Source organism: Raphanus sativus, unplaced genomic scaffold, assembly GCF_000801105.2.
Source record: "Raphanus sativus cultivar WK10039 unplaced genomic scaffold, ASM80110v3 Scaffold0113, whole genome shotgun sequence".
NCBI classification, from domain to species: Eukaryota; Viridiplantae; Streptophyta; class Magnoliopsida; order Brassicales; family Brassicaceae; genus Raphanus; species Raphanus sativus.
Genome location: NW_026615433.1, coordinates 1 through 16,520, shown reverse-complemented (window position 1 = coordinate 16,520; position 16,520 = coordinate 1). Strand labels below are relative to the sequence as shown.

Genomic DNA, 16,520 nt, shown 5'->3' with positions numbered 1-16,520 from the left:
TATGTTTTGTTTTGATGTGCTTTTGTGTACAAAAAAGAGTTATCAGGGGAAGATTTAGACATCCCGTAAGAACGTGTTACTTGTTTGTTTTTCAACTTTCAAAAACATAGAAATTCTTTACATTTCAAAAACTAGTCTTAAATCAGATAATATCATCACTGTTTCAGTAGTTTTAACACCAAAACGATTTGAGCTTGTAACTTTTCCTTTTGGTGCTTTAGAGGTGCTATATGATTTGAATCTTGCATATACCAAATCCTAAAGAAGATAATCATGTTGAATTGGTATGAAGAGAGAGTTCAATTCAATGGATGCCACTCATTATTGGATATGAGTGGAGCACACCTATCCAGATTAAACGTACCAAAAACAATGGTGAGCACTTTGCTTATTCACTTTGACTGATTGGCTAGAGTCTTATTGGTAGTTAATGGGGAACATAATTGTGAAATTATAATGGGGAACACAGTAGTGGCATAATAAGTGGGAGTACAAGTTAAAAGGTTAGACTATATCATCATGAGATCTGTTCAGTGTACAAAGTACATGAGACAAAAAGCAAAGACTAATTCCGCCGTTGCTAAAAATAAATATTTGCGACCCAATTTCACCTTTTTATATACAAAACGGAGCACCCACAAATTAAATATGTCATATATCCAAACAAAAATACCATTATTTCTACATTTCACATCAACTAAAAAGTTAAAACAAATAGAAATGTATAAATATAAACACTCTCTCTGACCCATTTATTTTTCATAAAATTATAGCCGGCCATCCATAGTGAGTATGGTATATACAACAATTTGAGAAATGTCATATATCCAAAACTAGTTTCAAAAGATTTGGTAAGACTCGATAATATGTTTCATATACCATTTTTGTACCGTTCTATTTCTTTGTATCATTTCATTACATAACTTTTATCTTAAAGAAAAAAAGAAATACATAAACAACAAACAAGAGGAAAAGACTAGAATCTAGCATTTTCAAACCCATGGAGGTCACTGACTCTGTTCATATGCTTCTTCATGATCGCCACCTTAGCCAATCTTTCAGCCGCTCTCCAAGCTGAAGTTGGTGTCAACGGCTCAGTCTTCTGAGCCACAGGCTCTGCTGGGCTCTTCACAACCACGTGTCTACCTCTGACGCGATTCAAATCTGCTATCTCAGTGTCCAAACCACGTAAGCACGCGTCACCGGAACTCAAGCCATATTGCACCAGCAATGCTCGAGCTGACGTCAGCATTCGCTCAGCACCCGAGTAATCACTGGCTTCGATTAGTCGCCGAGACTCCGCCACGGCTCGTGTGCTGACGTGGACGTTTCTGAGTCGTGCAATGTTCGTGTTGGATGATGATCTGACGGCTGTAGGATGTGGTATCAGAAGCGCTCGATCATCCGAGTCCCTTGTTTCCTGAGTCGTTGGATCTACGTGGCGAGATCGGACGGTCATGATCCTGTGGGACTTAGCAGATGCAGGTGATTTTAGTTCCACCAACACTTCTCTTTCTTCTTCCCCGTACATGTCACCCAACCGAATGAGCCCGGATCCAAGCCAAATGGGTCGACCAGATAGTGAATAAACCGAGGTAATCTCTCCTTGACCCGACCCGGAAACCAACCCGAGCTGTAGAGTAAGATCCTGAACGGACACACTCAACAAACCTTTGATGCGTTTGGCAAACACGTCCTCAGGGTTAGACGCGCCGAAATAGAGAGTGTGCGTTGGGATTTCAAACTGAGAGACGCGCGTGGACGAAACGAAATCTGATTGGGCCTGATGGGCCGAGTCCGTTAAGACGAAGATGGTGGCGAACAGATTTTTCTGCCGGCGATCCTCGATCACTTTAGCCGCCTTCTTAACAGCGTCCTTCACGCTCATCCCCTCGCCGTCGCCGGAGATATCGTCAAGAATCCGACGAGCTACTCTCCGTCCGTTCGCCGTCATCCTCCGCAGCGGCGATAAACGCTTGGAGCTCGACGAGAACGAGACCATCGAGAGACGATCGTTCTCCCGGAGAGACGAAATCACCAGCCTCATCGCCCGCCTCACCGTCTCGATCTTGCTTCCGCCGACGTCGAGAACAGTTACTAAATCCACCGGAGGTCTGCGCCGGGACGACGGCAACGGAGGGGATTTGATCTTCATCAGCACCGAGTACGTCTCGTTGCCTCTCCCAACGGCAACAACTGCCGCTTCCGAAGACAGCTTGACGTCGACGGAATCAGTTAGCCGTTTCTTCTTCGACGTTAACGGTGACGGCGTGTTAACGAAGAAGCCTTTGAAACCGCCGTTATCTTCTTCTTCTTCTCCGTCGTCGTTTTCGTCTGATTCGAGTATGGTGTTGAAACCGGCAGGGGAGATCGGAGAGGAGATCAGAGGCTCGTCGTCGTTGTAGACTCTTAAGGACTTCTTGGACGATGATGATTCTCGGGTCCTGGAATCGGATCCGGATGATTCCGGGGATCTCAAGTCGTGGAGGGGAGAGAGAGGGAGAAGTGATGTCTCTCTCCATGACGCGCCGCAAACGGGGCACGCGGCGAGTAGATTAAGATCACCGGCGCGTGAAGCTACGCACGGGAAATGAAAAGTGTGAGAACACTCAGCCGTGAATATCGCCGTTCCTCTCCCTGCTTTCGCGCTCTGTAAGCAAATCCCACATCTGCTGCCGTTACTCTGCTCAAACAAAAAAACATACTGAATACTTCTGCGATGCTGTCTTAATAGTAATAAAAACATATTGTTAACCATTTGGATTGTTTTGGAGTTCAGTTTGGTAGTACTTACTTTAGTGAAACAGAGTTTTGCTTTGAGGAGAGAGAAGCTCGCCGGAGATTTCGGCGACGAAGGGGAAGAGAGGCTGAGAAGAGAGAGAGGGCTTCTGTTTCTCCTCGGCGTAGACGCTGTCGGAGTTACGTCGCCGGAAGTTATGCACTGGAGATTGGGACTAGCGGGAAGAGACGGCGAGGGAGTGGCAACGGCCGTGGCGGCCCAGCTCTGGCAACGAAGTGTGGAGCTAGCTGAATCGGGTCGGGTCTCTGACTTTGGAGTAGACGGGTTAGAGAAAAAACCGAACCTTGAAGTGGGTTTTGCTCGGTCATCAACTCTATTATCGTCTGTCTTTCTATGTTTGGAAATCCAAAACGTTCTTTTCAAACCATTCATCATCTTCAAACTTTTTTTTTTTGTCTTTCTAAGTGACTGAAACTTTTGTGAGAGGGAAAGAGAGTTTTTGATGCGAAACGATGAAAGATTGAAGACACTTAATACAGAGAGTGGTGGTGGGAGAGACAAAGAACAGGAGAAAATGGTGGGGTTGAGTTTTTTTTTATAAAAGCGGCCTTCCGTTTTTTTTTTCTTTCATGATCAAAAGAATAGTGAAATTTAATTATTGGGATTATCAAGATATTTTGTTATTTTCAAAAAAGAATTAGAAAAAAAAATGACCTTTAAAAAGCTGTTAAATTTTGAAGTTACTGCTTGGCGTTGGTCTTCGTCTAACGTTCTTGGCTATAGTCTGAGATCCGGCGGCGTTTCCCCAGGAGTAAATATAGGAAAAAAAACTCACCCTACCAGCCTACCCTACCAGCCTACTGATGTATTCTAGATCCGAATAATTGGTGTAGTTCACTGTCACTAGGATTAATATAGTTGATGGTACTCTTTTTATATAATCGAAGTGTTCTAGTTAAAATATTGAAGATGAGATGAACAAATTTACCACGCAGTCACAAAATTTCATATGTTATTTTAAAATTAATTGCTATTTACTTATTCAAAGCTAGTGAAGAACTTTTTTATTATTAGTACTGTTTAATGTGATGAATATGGTTGGATTTAAATGTGATGAGTAAAAGATAAGGGAACATCATAAATGAATGGAGAAGAAGATGATCTTTATTCAGAGAGACGCCTAAACCGTAGCAGCTACATTACTGAGTATGTGTGTACTCTCTACTTAAATTTTGTCGTAGTGAGTCGGTCCATTTTTATCTTTTATGCCTTTCTAGCACTTTTTCCATTTCGTCTTACATGTTCTACAGCAGCTTTTAACGTACACATCGCATGCACTGATTCACACATGTATTTGGATGCTTCACGTGTTTTAATGTCTACGGTGTAAAACCTGAACTCAATGGGTTTACATATCTGGTACTTGATAACATTGTCTATTTCTTTGACCAATATCAAACTTTTAGTCGTCAAAATAAATTATGTAAACCATTTTCTGGCAACTACATAAGATTTATGTTCCTCGCCAAAAGGATGGGTGTCAGTGACACCGTTTGATATGTATAATATCTTGTCGTTTGAATGAATATTGTTGTTTAATTAAGAAGATTTGGAGGTATATAACATTTAGGACATAACAAAAGATACTGTTAGGACTTAGCACTAGATTTATCTCAGTACTCTAAATATTGTAAGTGTATAGTTAATTATCGCACATTCCCTATGTTTCAGAACATTTTGGTTGTTTCTTTCTTCTCCATGTGCCGCACCGAAAACATATACACTACCAAACTTCTATATAGTATGTTGATCCGAAGTGAAAACATATAATACATATATATGGTTTAAACATTACTAAAGAAAGTCTCTTATATAGCGGAATTGTATAATTATAGACTACAGCTAACATACCATGTTACCATTTACATTTTATCATCTCAAGACAATTAGTTTAATAGAGTATTTATTATAGGTGATGATGTTTTTTTTTTTGTAACTGGGGTGATGATGTTTTTGCAGATTTAGAATGCCTCATGTTATGTGATCTTTTATTTATGGTTTCATTTGTTAGTTTGTTGTCGTTGTATATCCAAAATTAATTTGGTATCAACATAAAAAAAATGAAAGACAATGAACCAGCAGAACAACCGTCCAAAAACTTCAATTAGAACCAGTGGAAACATTAAAAATATTCACAACGACATGCATAATTTATTTATCACAGCTCCAAGTTCCAACAAACCTATTACACTAAATTTAAATATATGGACTATACTCTTTCGACATGTGGATAAAGACTTATGGAATCGAATCATATACCTTGTAAATTATGATAATTAGTTTATCACTAAAATAACCATCTTATACCATAATAAAACATTTTAAACATTTGTTGAATTAATCTAGAGCGTCTAGGCGAGACGCACCAGTGGCCAGAGCGGACATGTAAATAAATTAACGTTTTCCTTAACTCTTGAACTTTTACTTAGCAAATATGCAAATTTGTGTGTGATTGAGCAGGGCCATTCTTGAGAAGTGTACTCATTGGTCGTTTAATGGCGATTGTTAAAACAAACTGCAAATAATAAATGTGAATTAGGTTAATTGTTTGTTATGCTGGTAGAGAATTGAGATCAAATTCTACGGATATTAGATTTGAATTAGGTTTCCAATTATACATGGTACTCTCTCCATTTCAAAATAATACATATTATAGGGTTTTCACATTTATTAAAAAACATACTTTTTTTGTTTCATATTAAGTGTCACTTTAACTTATTTTTCTTGTTTCATAAAGAATGTCATTCTACAATACTAATGTAATTTATACAAATTTTCAGCTCAAAATTAATTGCAAAATGCAGTGATTTTATAAATAAATCTATTCATCTAAAATACTATTGGTTAGATATCTGATATTAATGAAAATATTGCATTTTAGTGAGTTTTTTAATATGTGTGAAAAGTGTATGAGTGACATTCTTTGTGAAACGAATGAAGTATTAAAATATAATTATTACTGCATAGTTTTTTGTAATTTTATGTTTCCTATATTTCTAAACTAATAATTATTTTAAGACATGTAATTAATGTTTTTGAAAACCATAATTTTTAATATTAATTGACAAAAATACATTGAAAATATAAAAACATATCTTTTTGAAACGAAATTTTTTCGTAGAACATGAATCTTATTGAAACGGAGGGAGTACCTATTAATTAAAAAGATGCAACTTGTAAAATTTGATTCAAAAGCCAATGCATATGAGTGTTTTTATTTGAACAAAAAAGCGTGTTTTATTACACTACATGTTCTCCTTGCGGTTCTTACTTTTTAATCTCATGTTTTATTATAATTCATATATTAAAAACAACATATAATCAAATCGTTGTAACTACATGTTCACTAATGTTCTTTCTTGACGCATTGACTTGGCTGTAATGGCCGAGAAAAAGCTACTCAAAAGTTCACATATATGCCTGTATAAATTCGGCGAGTCTCATGTAGTTAAGTTTAGACTAATGATCTAGATTTATCAAGAGCCACAAGAAGGCCCAGAACTCAAAGATGATTTAAATAGCTGCTAAACTACCACTTTAATGTTCTTAATAAATTTGATGAATAAACTTCTTACCAGGTTATCTAAAATTTGATCCTAATTAACAGTTTTACATGATAGCTTCGCAAAAGGCGCTCTGTTTAGCGGTTGAAAAAAAGCTATTTGTTGTCCAAAAAAAAAAACTATTCAGTGGAGGTAGAGGAGCCCTGTGGCACGTGGTATGCATGAGAAGGTGCAAGATACTAAATATAGGTTTTTGGGAGACGAAGACGATCTTTTCTATCGACGAAACCTTCTCTACCCGGACCAGTTACTTTCATAACTATTTACTCACTTTATGTTAAATATAATTTTATTGCCCGAAATTCAAAACCTAAAAACTGGCGTCTCTGTCACTGTATTAAGTGTTAACATTGCTTAGACTTCATGTGTACTGTATTTTTTTTTTTTGTCTAAAGTACTGTATATTATCAAGGGTCATTACTTAGACGGTTAGACCTCATGCATGTGTGTTCATTGTACAGGTAACAACAAGTATACATTAATATGATTTGTCACTGTATTAAGTGTTAACATTGCTTAGACGTCATGTGTACTGTATATTATCAAGGGTCATTACTTAGACGGTTAGACTTCATGCATGTGTGTTCATTGTACAGGTAACAACAAGTATACATTAATATGATTTATTCGAACGTGTCATTTTTACAGTGACCAAATATTTCTAGCTTAACTCTTAATCGAAGAAGATAAAAACATCTTGTTTCCATCCAACAAACTCATATCAAAACATTACTCAACTCTTCTTAAATCGTTACAAAAGAGTTTGACTATAAATATGTCGTTTTAAGCTATGTGTGTTTTCTGTATGTTAAAGTAAGCTATGTTATTTAGCAAAAAAAAAAAAGTAAGCCATGTTATGTTTCACTATGACCAAGCGTATGCAGGTGCAGATCCAAAATTAAATCTTACAAGAGTTGAAACAAATAAGTTAATGGGTACCATTTCCATATCATATCTTTTTTAATTATATTATATTATCAAGTGTTAATAATGCTGTGAAAACTTATTTGGTCCAACGGTTTGATTAAAGATTTATTAATGATTCTTTGTAAAAAGTTCTGAAGGCCATGTGTAAAGTAGTGTATTGACTCGAGTTCTTTGAGTAAACTTAAAAAAATGCAAATTATACAAATTGTGGAAAAAAGTTACAAGAAATGTTTAGCTTGGTACGGAACATGAATTTCATAAGACGGTTTGGAATGATGCAGTTAGACGTGTATTTTTATATGGTAGTAAAATTATCGGCTATGTAATATTTTTCATCGATGTAACAAATCTAACCGGCGTGATCCACATAACGAACTAGTTATATACGAAATCAATCCCGTTTAACCGGAAGAGACCTAACTTGTGAAAAGAGTTATCCGCATTGCCGGTATTTCCTGAATCTAGGAGACTGTACAGTTGTCCTAGTTAGTCTTCTAATCAGAGTAGCTGAAAATCAAATTTCTTCCGCAATCAAGAATCTATCCTATCAATCGACTTCACAACATCAACGATAAGGGGGGAAGGGAGAAGGGCATTCAACTACATATCATACCTTTGCATCCTATGTTTGTGTGTATATATATTTTTTTTTCCTTTGCCAACCCTATGTTTGTATCTTTATATATGCATAAACAAAAAATAATGAATGAATGTTCCTATAAATTTTGTATGTATCTGCGTGTTATTGATTTTTTTTTGTTATATATTATGTGTGTATATAAGCTTATTAGAAACATTTTATCCTATCATTTTTTTCCATTGACCAAAACTTCAATGAGATTTTGTGCACCATTATGTAGAGAATAGAGATCATAAGATTGAGTCGCGTGAGATTATTAAAACCATCCTTCTCATTACGTATTTAATTAATGGATTTGACCAAAATAATCATCGACCTTTTGATTTTTACAAAAGAGACTTACATTTCGTGAGTCTTACTACTAGCTAGGATCAATCAAAATCTTATACTTTATACAGAAAATAATAATTAATTTACATGTCCTATCCCAATGCATAATTTATATATTATAATGTAGGGTTACGCGTAATTAAACACTACACATGTAACGCAAGCAAAGAGGCCACAAGGGGGCATGTTTGCCTCAGTATACTTGGACATTTTATATTTGTTTATATAATGTTTTTCTTTCTTAATAATAATTTCCTCGTATATTTGAGTTTAATTTGTATATGTTAATAGCTTGTAAAGTACATAAAGTTAAAATTTAAACTAATCTCATAAAACGCTACCAAACACGTCTTAATAATTCTCATACCTCGGTTAAACTGTAAATCGCTATAGACCAAACCATTTATAGCTTTGCAAGTTGAACCCTCTGCTATTAACCAAAACTTCAAATTTTATATGTTTTCTCCATATTCTCACAATCAATAATTAAATTCAAGATTTGGTGAACATCATAACCACCATATGTTGACCCTAAATATAGTTTCGACACTTAACAACAATAATGTATATGTTATACGAACTAAAGTTATGCTATATAATATTAGTTTCTGTCGGTATGCTCAAGTCAAGAGAATGATTTGTAATGAGTAATGATGAATACATGGAGCCTATTTTGTATTTGTATAACTAAATACTACTAATTTACTATAAACATAGCTTAAGGGTTCAGAAAAGGTCTCGGGAGACAAAGCATATGGTGGGTTGGACCGATTATGTTTAAATCCAAGTTGACAAAAAAAAGATTAATGTTATGTGGTCTGTTATTTTACCACTAACCATAAACCATCAACAACTCTTTCTTAATACCTCACATTCATAATTGAGTGTAATTTATCTGACTGGGCTCATATCAGAATTATCATGTTCTTTTCTTTTGATCTTGATGTGCTGCTAATGGATTCAAATTTTGGTATTTTCAGGAGATCAATTGACTTCATATTCTTAGTTATTGTCTTGTGTATTTGTAGGAAACGATATTTTCTTTTAATGTGAACAGTTTTTATATGTAAAGTAAGTTATTTGAATGCCAACAAATTGTTACAAAAAAAAATAAAATGCAAACAGACAAAAGTGAGAGATTATCATAATACATAAATTTAAGAAATATTATACTGTAAAGGAGATTTCACCAGTTGTATCACACTCACATTAAGTGAAAAAGCTGAAGGTTGAATTAATTTTCCAATTCCAATTTTACTATTAAGAAAACTTTTCATCTATTGGCTATATTTTCCAATTCCAAAATACTCTTCACTTATGCTGAAAATGTTCACTGTTATCCAAAAACTATTTTAAAATAATGCCTCACTAAACTCTAACGCAAACTAGGTTCACCTGAGACGAGTTTATTCAGGCAATTTTGGTTCAGGTTCATTGCTGCTGCTTGCTTGACGAGTTTTGCTATGATCATTCTATGATATTCATATTATAAAGTTTTATATTTTTAATCCCTCTTAAGAAAATCTCTATATCTGAAGAACAATATATATATATGCATTGTTAGAAAACGTTTAACTATATATTTTATTACAGCTTACAAATGTTTAAAAGAAAAGAAAACACATAACAACACATCTCATTAGTTTTATTATACTGTTAGTCCATTTGTTAACATCACATAGATAAAACTTAATATCGTTTTTCTTTCTTTAAATAATAATCAAGCTGCAACTGCGTCGATGGGAGCTTCCGCTGCTGCTACTAATGATGGAACATTTTCATTGGTCATCATATTACCACATCCTCCACCGGCTCCACCGCACCCACCGCATCCAGTGGAACCGCCAGTGCAGGAGCCGCCACCTGTGGTAACATTTTCATTGGTCATCATATTACCACATCTTCCACCACCTCCTCCGCACCCACTGCCACCGCCACATCCTCCACATCCACCACAACCACCACAATGACCACCTTCTTCTTCCACCATGTTCCCACTGTTAAGCTCCTTGGACAAGCACCTAGCACCCCCATTGATGTTCACATGCATCATTGTTTCTTCTTCTAGCTTCACAGTTATCCCATTACCTTTGACTATGTCTTTTGCAGCTCCACAAAAACCTTCATTCTTAAGAAGATCATTGAGTATGAAAGCAGATACTAATCCAGGTAAAACCAACCATCTCTCATTAGCCTGCATGCACATCCAAACAAAGTAATAAGTAAACAAAAACGGTGCGTTTTGGAGTTTCAGAGTTGCTAAACGTTACCTCAAAAGAACCAAACTTCAAGTCTAGCAACCCCACAGCTTTACCATAAGGATACTGCTTTGAGAATTCGACAGCTGTCATGAAATCTTGCTCACTTCTTAGCTTCGCGCAACGTTTTGTCTCATACACCAGCTTCCTTCCATAATAAACTTTCACCATTCTCACACCAAAAATCTCAAAGACAGGACCATCAAGACTGCTTGTTTGCTTAAGTGACCATTTTGCTTCAAGCAAAGACCAGACACACCCATCATAAGTTGCTAGAACAAGAGTTTCACCACTCTCTTTCACACCAATCACTTGTCTTGCGTTGTTGTGGTTCCTCATATGGAGACTGATCAACTCTGTTTCTGTCTCATCAACAACTCGTGTAAAACTCTTAGAAACGTTTCCAAGCATAGGAAAGAAACAAGAGTCTTTCACTGATGGTCTTGCTTGAACCAAATGTAGAACTGTGGGGCTACGAGTTGGTGGAGTGAAGGAGACAGCAACTCGTAGAGAGATGGCCTTTCCCCTTTGAACTGGTGTTGTTAACTCCAGCCACTTCTCAACAGAGAGTCTAGTAACTGGACACAGAAACTCAGAAAGCGACAAAGAAGCAGAACCTAATAAGGTTTTAGATTTAGAAGACATTAGTTGGAAACTAAGCTCTCCTGTAGGTTCACACTTGAACATAGCAACTTGCTTTTCACCACAAGCCGTTAGGTTACGCTCAGTGTTAAACAGAGAATCAGGTTGTGTTTTGCTGAACACAATAAATACATTTCCTTTATGAGTGTCTGGTAAGTTCTTGACCCCAACAATCTCCAAGACAACCTCAATGACTTTCACCTCTGGAAACTTGATTGCATCCTCTTTCGCAGGTAACTTCTTTCCCAAGAAAACATAAGGAGAAGTTGTGACTGGCTTTGGGGTGTCACCTCGGTTCATAGCACCGGCTTTCCAATACCTTCGACCAAATGTTTCCTCCCACTGAGAAGTAGTTCCAGAGAAACCAGTGTCAAGCTTCTTACCTTTGCTACGGTCAGAGTCTGTATCATCATGCTCCAAGACATTACCAATCATCTTGGTCAAGTCCTTGCAGTAAGAGACAGCGTGGAGCTGGTGTGTGTGCCAGATAAGATCTATGTCGTAAGTCGGAACACAGAAAAGCTTAATGGAGTTTTCTCTGTTTCTCTTGATCAAGTAAAGAAACGCTTTGTATCTAGCCACAGCTTCTTGTAGGAAGACTTCATTGTCTACATGAGCTCTTGAAACCTGTAAGAGAAGATATACAAACTATTAGAGAACCTTGCTTTGCAAGAAAAGCGACCATGACATTATTTTTTTTACCTGGTAGTAAAATGGACATTGCCTCTTGACAGCTGAAACAAGATCATAAGTGGTGGTGCGTTTCTCTAGAACTGAGGTATCCTCTGGCTTTGAGATTGCCTTATTCAAGTCAAGGTCATAAGGCTCCATAGGGTACAATCTCTTCCATAGATTCTCAGTTTGTAAATTGCAGCTTCCATTTACGGAAGATAAAACGCCAGAATTGTCAAGGAGTCTCCCATAGAGTTCCTCACAATCAGTCTTGTACCTCACCTGAAATGGTTAACAGCATAGGTTATATGTAACGACCTGCTGCTCCTGGAGTATAGTGCTATTTTATTGAAAACAGAGTGTTTTGAATTGGGATAATGTGTAGAAATTTTGAAAAAAAACATTCTTACTCTAACAGTAGGGATTTTCAGAATTTAGTTCAAAACTTCAAATTTCATTAACAAAGCTGTAGTATTTCTTTATTTAGAATCTTGACGTGTTTTTAAAGATTTCCGGATAAGGATGTAGATATATCAAGAATTGAGATCATCAATATCAAGAGTTACCGGATTAAGCCTGTGGCAATGCCAAACCCATTCACAGTCAAGAGGAGGGACTAATGGTCCTTGGCAGGTCGATGAAGACTCAGTGTAGTTAGCGAGCAAAGGAAGCCAGTAAGCATTGTATCTGAACAAGAACAAAAATCACCACACTAGTCAAGTTTTGAAACAAGAACCATAACTTATTTAGATTCATCATAAGTAGAACCTAGCTGTGTTACCTGTAGATGGCTCTTTCAAGTGCAGGGCCGTCGTAGAGCCACCGGTTCCGGTCAACCGCTCCGAGGAACTGAAGCTGTTGTTTGGCTGCAGAAAAGAGGTCAACGCTTATCTCTATCTTCTGAGCTTCGAGCCACTCCAGTTCTTGATCCATTTCCTTGTCCATATCTTTCAAACTCTCACGTGCAGACTCGAGTCGAGTTTGACAAGAGAAGTTTTCAAAAGCCGTTATTTATAGCGGTTTCTTGTTAACCAAGTCACTGTCCGTCTTATAATTTTGGGGTTTTTTTATAATAATCTTACGAATATTATTAGCAGATTTCTTCTGTAATTAATTTTCAACATTTAATACGTTATTATATATCAAAGTTGCTTGCAGCGTTTTTTATTTTATTTTTGTAAACATTTCCATGTTTGTTTTAAGAAGTTATTTTAACTTTAGGCATTGATTCATTCTACACAGAAGTTACGATTAAAATTTTACTTAGGTTTTACATTTATCAATTTAAATAAATTATTGATTATCAAAATTAAGAAAAAGAATTCTCAAAGTTGGAAATAACGTGACATGATCACATCAAATGACCTTGGAGGAACAAAAAGCATGTTCATAGTTTTGCTGGACAATGTGGCCTTTTTTCAGTTTAAGAGTTCCACAAGTAATTCAATAAAAAAACACAATGCCTACAACATGACCAAGGTTGAGTTTTTTTTTTTTGAACTTATCTTTTGCATTTTAAGAAATTTAAATTCTAGTGGAAAATAACTCAGAAATCCACAAATAATTCAATTATATAATCTATCTTCAATTTCAGAGAACTGAGAAGAGAGTAGAGAGTAGACGAGATCCTGATTGTGCCTTATATTCACCTTCGTCTCCTTTGATTTCTTCTCCATATTTCTTCTTTGATTCTCTCTTTCTCTCGTTCAAGTCTCTATGCTTCGAGTAATGGTTTCACCAAGGGATAGAAAAATAGTCTACTGTTTTTTAAGTATTGCCTCCAAACTGAATTTTCATTCCCTCTTAATAAAAAGTATGGCTCCAAAACTCAAATTTTGTTTCCTTTTAGTGAAATTTTACAATAGCTTTTATCTAGTGCGATTGTATGGTTCAAAAAAATTATACTAATCTATAATAGCAGTTCAGTAAAACGTGTTATAACAATGTTATATGCTATCAATATGGGTTTTTTTTGTAGTGGCAGCACACCGAGAGAAATCAACGCAACTTAATTCTTCACCCTTTTCATATCAGACAAAATCAAAATTCATTATACAGATCTCTCCACCCGAAATCAAATCAAGTATGGTTGTTTGTTCTATTGTTGCCCACTAAAGTCATCTTGGGTCAACATACCATCGATCCATGTTTAGATTAGAACCATCAGTTGATCAAAAAAAAAAATTAGAAGTATCTCATAGATTGTTTTGATATATACTAATTGATTATAGATCAATGTGTAGATAGGAATTAGTAAATTAACTTTAAAAAAGTAAAGGACGTAACATCCATATCTATAACATCAAATATTTATGGTACAACCGTACAAGAATAAATAATAAAAACTTAGTATTAAATCCATTTTTAGGATTTTAAATTATAAATATGTAAATTAATTTCATCCAAATCTAATCATCAATTTGAATAGTAAATTGAATTATTATTTTCTTGGGCATTCAACGGCCATGTATTCGCACTCGCAAGTCATTTTTAGGTATTCCCTTGGCGGTGGGGCAGTTTTACAAGTTCCTTTTACTTGTGTTTTATTCTTATATATTTGTTTGCACGCTCTTAAGCAAAAAGGCACAACATGTGGATTGCAGGGCAGATGTACACTTGTACATTTAATCAAAGGTCTCCTCGCTCCAACAGTTTCTGGTCATTTAAGAAAATAATAGTGGTTGGTAAGAAAATAATAATGAATTGAGTCTCAAAATATTGAAGCCTTTACAAATAATACATTTTAAGAAAATCACTAACTGTTTAGCTTACTGGATTGTTTGTCCCGATTTGGTTTACATAATCTATATAAGTAAGTCTGTGTTTGCTGATAAAAAAAAACTAGGATAGAACCCGCACTTAAAAGTGTGGAATTATTCTTGTCGACAAATTTATTAATATGTATGTTTATTCACTAATATATATATATATATATGTGGTGCAATTATTAAATTTTAATTCACTTTCAGATTGTATTTTTTGATTTTCAGTGTGGTTTCGGTTCAGTTGTGTTATTTGGTTTTTGGTTTAAAAACATAAGAGTTGTTAGGTTATTTCTCAATTTAGGTTTGGTTTAGGTTTAGATATTTGGTTTTGGATTTGATTCAAATGACAATGTAAAGAACTCGATAAAAGTTTGAATTCAATTCAAGCTCGATAGGGATATGAAATTTTCGATTTTAGTTCTCATTTAGGTAGCTATATTTCTTGTTACATTTTCTAGTTTTAATTTTTCTTTTTGATTGTCCTGAATATTTTAAATATGTTTAGAAAATTAATGCATATTAAGGTTATACCAAATCAAAATATACAAATATTATAAAATAGTAAATATTTTTTTAGTTTAAATAGGAATTAGATATTTATATATGATAATAGGTCGTTTACATTTTCTTTAAATTAACCACAGTGTTTAGCGGCCAAAACCAACCGTCTATTCTAAAGACTCCAGCAATGCTGATATCTTTATACATTGATGGTTGTTGAAATTAATTATTGATATTTTATTATGTTATGGGAGGAATATATCTCATAATCGTTTGCTTCGAATCAGTGGCGGACGTACGTTACGACCAATAGGGTCATGTGCCCTCTACTAAATTTTGATTTTCTTTAAGCATTTTTGTTAAAACTAGTTCAATTTTTATAAAAGTGCCCCCGACTAACTCAAACATTATCTTGATGTCCCCGACTAATACCTGTCCTAGAATCATAATGTAAAACTAAACAAAAATCATGCAAGGTACATATGTGTCATATTTGTGATATTTATATCTTCATTACGATTGGGGAATTCAATTTTCCAATCTATCAGAAAATTTAGCTGTGTGGCCTAAATGATGAGTTACCACGATGAGTTTCTGGTACCAACGTTCTTCATTCAATTTAATAATTAACAATACATGTCCATGTCAGATTAAGCTTGTCAACAATTCCATTTAATTTTGTATGAAGAACCAAATAAGCAGCCGATTTAATTTTGTATTATCTGATTTATTAAGTAGACAAGCAAACATATTTTTAATATGAAACTGGTGAAGTTTTATTATCCGACTTTGGTTTAGTTTAAATAGGCAGGTTTCATTTTTAAAGTAGCATACTATATGTTTTTCCTGTGCAAAATAGTTCAAAATTTAAATGACAACTTCCAACAATGGATAAAATTTAGGATTCTAAATTAATAGATTAGATACACGAGAAAAGATAATTGTGATCTACGTAAGTAAGAATAGATAGGGTGATATATATAGTTAGTTGACATAAACATTAATTCATATTGTTTATCTCACCTGAATAGAATTTTATGTTTAACTTATAAATATGTGTGTTTACCCCCAAAAATAAGGATGTTCAATCTGATAAAACCGAACCAATTAAAATTAAACCGAACTGAGATAGAAAAATTTGTTTAGATTTGGTAATATCTAATATACCAAATGGATTTCATTTTTAAGAAACCACGGTATATGGATATGATTTGCTATATAAACCGATCAATTACAATATAGAAATATAATTATATGTTAATTATGTAAGATCATTGAGAATTTATACATATGTTAAAAAAACTTAAGAATATATACATAATTTATTTTATTGATATGGTCTTCATATTTATAATGTTTATTTTAGTAATTTAATATTTTGGTTTAAGTTAAAGAGGTATGTGTGCTAAGATTTAGTTATTT

The 16,520-nt window shown here is 34.8% G+C and overlaps 2 protein-coding genes across 2 annotated transcripts; both read right to left on the bottom strand.

The window, feature by feature from the left end:
- Positions 1-855: 855 nt before the first annotated feature.
- On the bottom strand, positions 856-3,357 carry LOC108854853 (probable E3 ubiquitin-protein ligase EDA40). The gene is made up of 2 exons (XM_018628518.2): positions 2,795-3,357; positions 856-2,683 (listed from the first exon to the last, which is right to left on the bottom strand). Exons 1-2 carry the CDS (start codon positions 3,173-3,175, stop codon positions 977-979), a joined length of 2,088 nt encoding a protein of 695 aa, XP_018484020.2. The 5' UTR covers positions 3,176-3,357; the 3' UTR covers positions 856-976.
- Positions 3,358-9,826: 6,469 nt separating this feature from the next.
- LOC130501185 (glycine-rich domain-containing protein 2-like) lies at positions 9,827-12,827 on the bottom strand. The gene is made up of 5 exons (XM_056996051.1): positions 12,614-12,827; positions 12,399-12,519; positions 11,863-12,114; positions 10,531-11,787; positions 9,827-10,454 (listed from the first exon to the last, which is right to left on the bottom strand). Exons 1-5 carry the CDS (start codon positions 12,775-12,777, stop codon positions 9,981-9,983), a joined length of 2,268 nt encoding a protein of 755 aa, XP_056852031.1. The 5' UTR covers positions 12,778-12,827; the 3' UTR covers positions 9,827-9,980.
- Positions 12,828-16,520: the final 3,693 nt, after the last annotated feature.

Coding starts and splice junctions, on each gene's coding strand:
- LOC108854853 (XM_018628518.2), bottom strand. CDS start 3,175: ATGATGAATGGTTTGAAAAGAACGTTTTGGATTTCCAAACATAGAAAG. Junction 2,684..2,794: donor CAAAACTCTGTTTCACTAAA/GTAAGTACTACC, acceptor TTGTTTGAGCAG/AGTAACGGCAGCAGATGTGG.
- LOC130501185 (XM_056996051.1), bottom strand. CDS start 12,777: ATGGACAAGGAAATGGATCAAGAACTGGAGTGGCTCGAAGCTCAGAAG. Junction 12,115..12,398: donor ATTGCCACAGGCTTAATCCG/GTAACTCTTGAT, acceptor TAACCATTTCAG/GTGAGGTACAAGACTGATTG. Junction 10,455..10,530: donor TGAAGTTTGGTTCTTTTGAG/GTAACGTTTAGC, acceptor ATGTGCATGCAG/GCTAATGAGAGATGGTTGGT.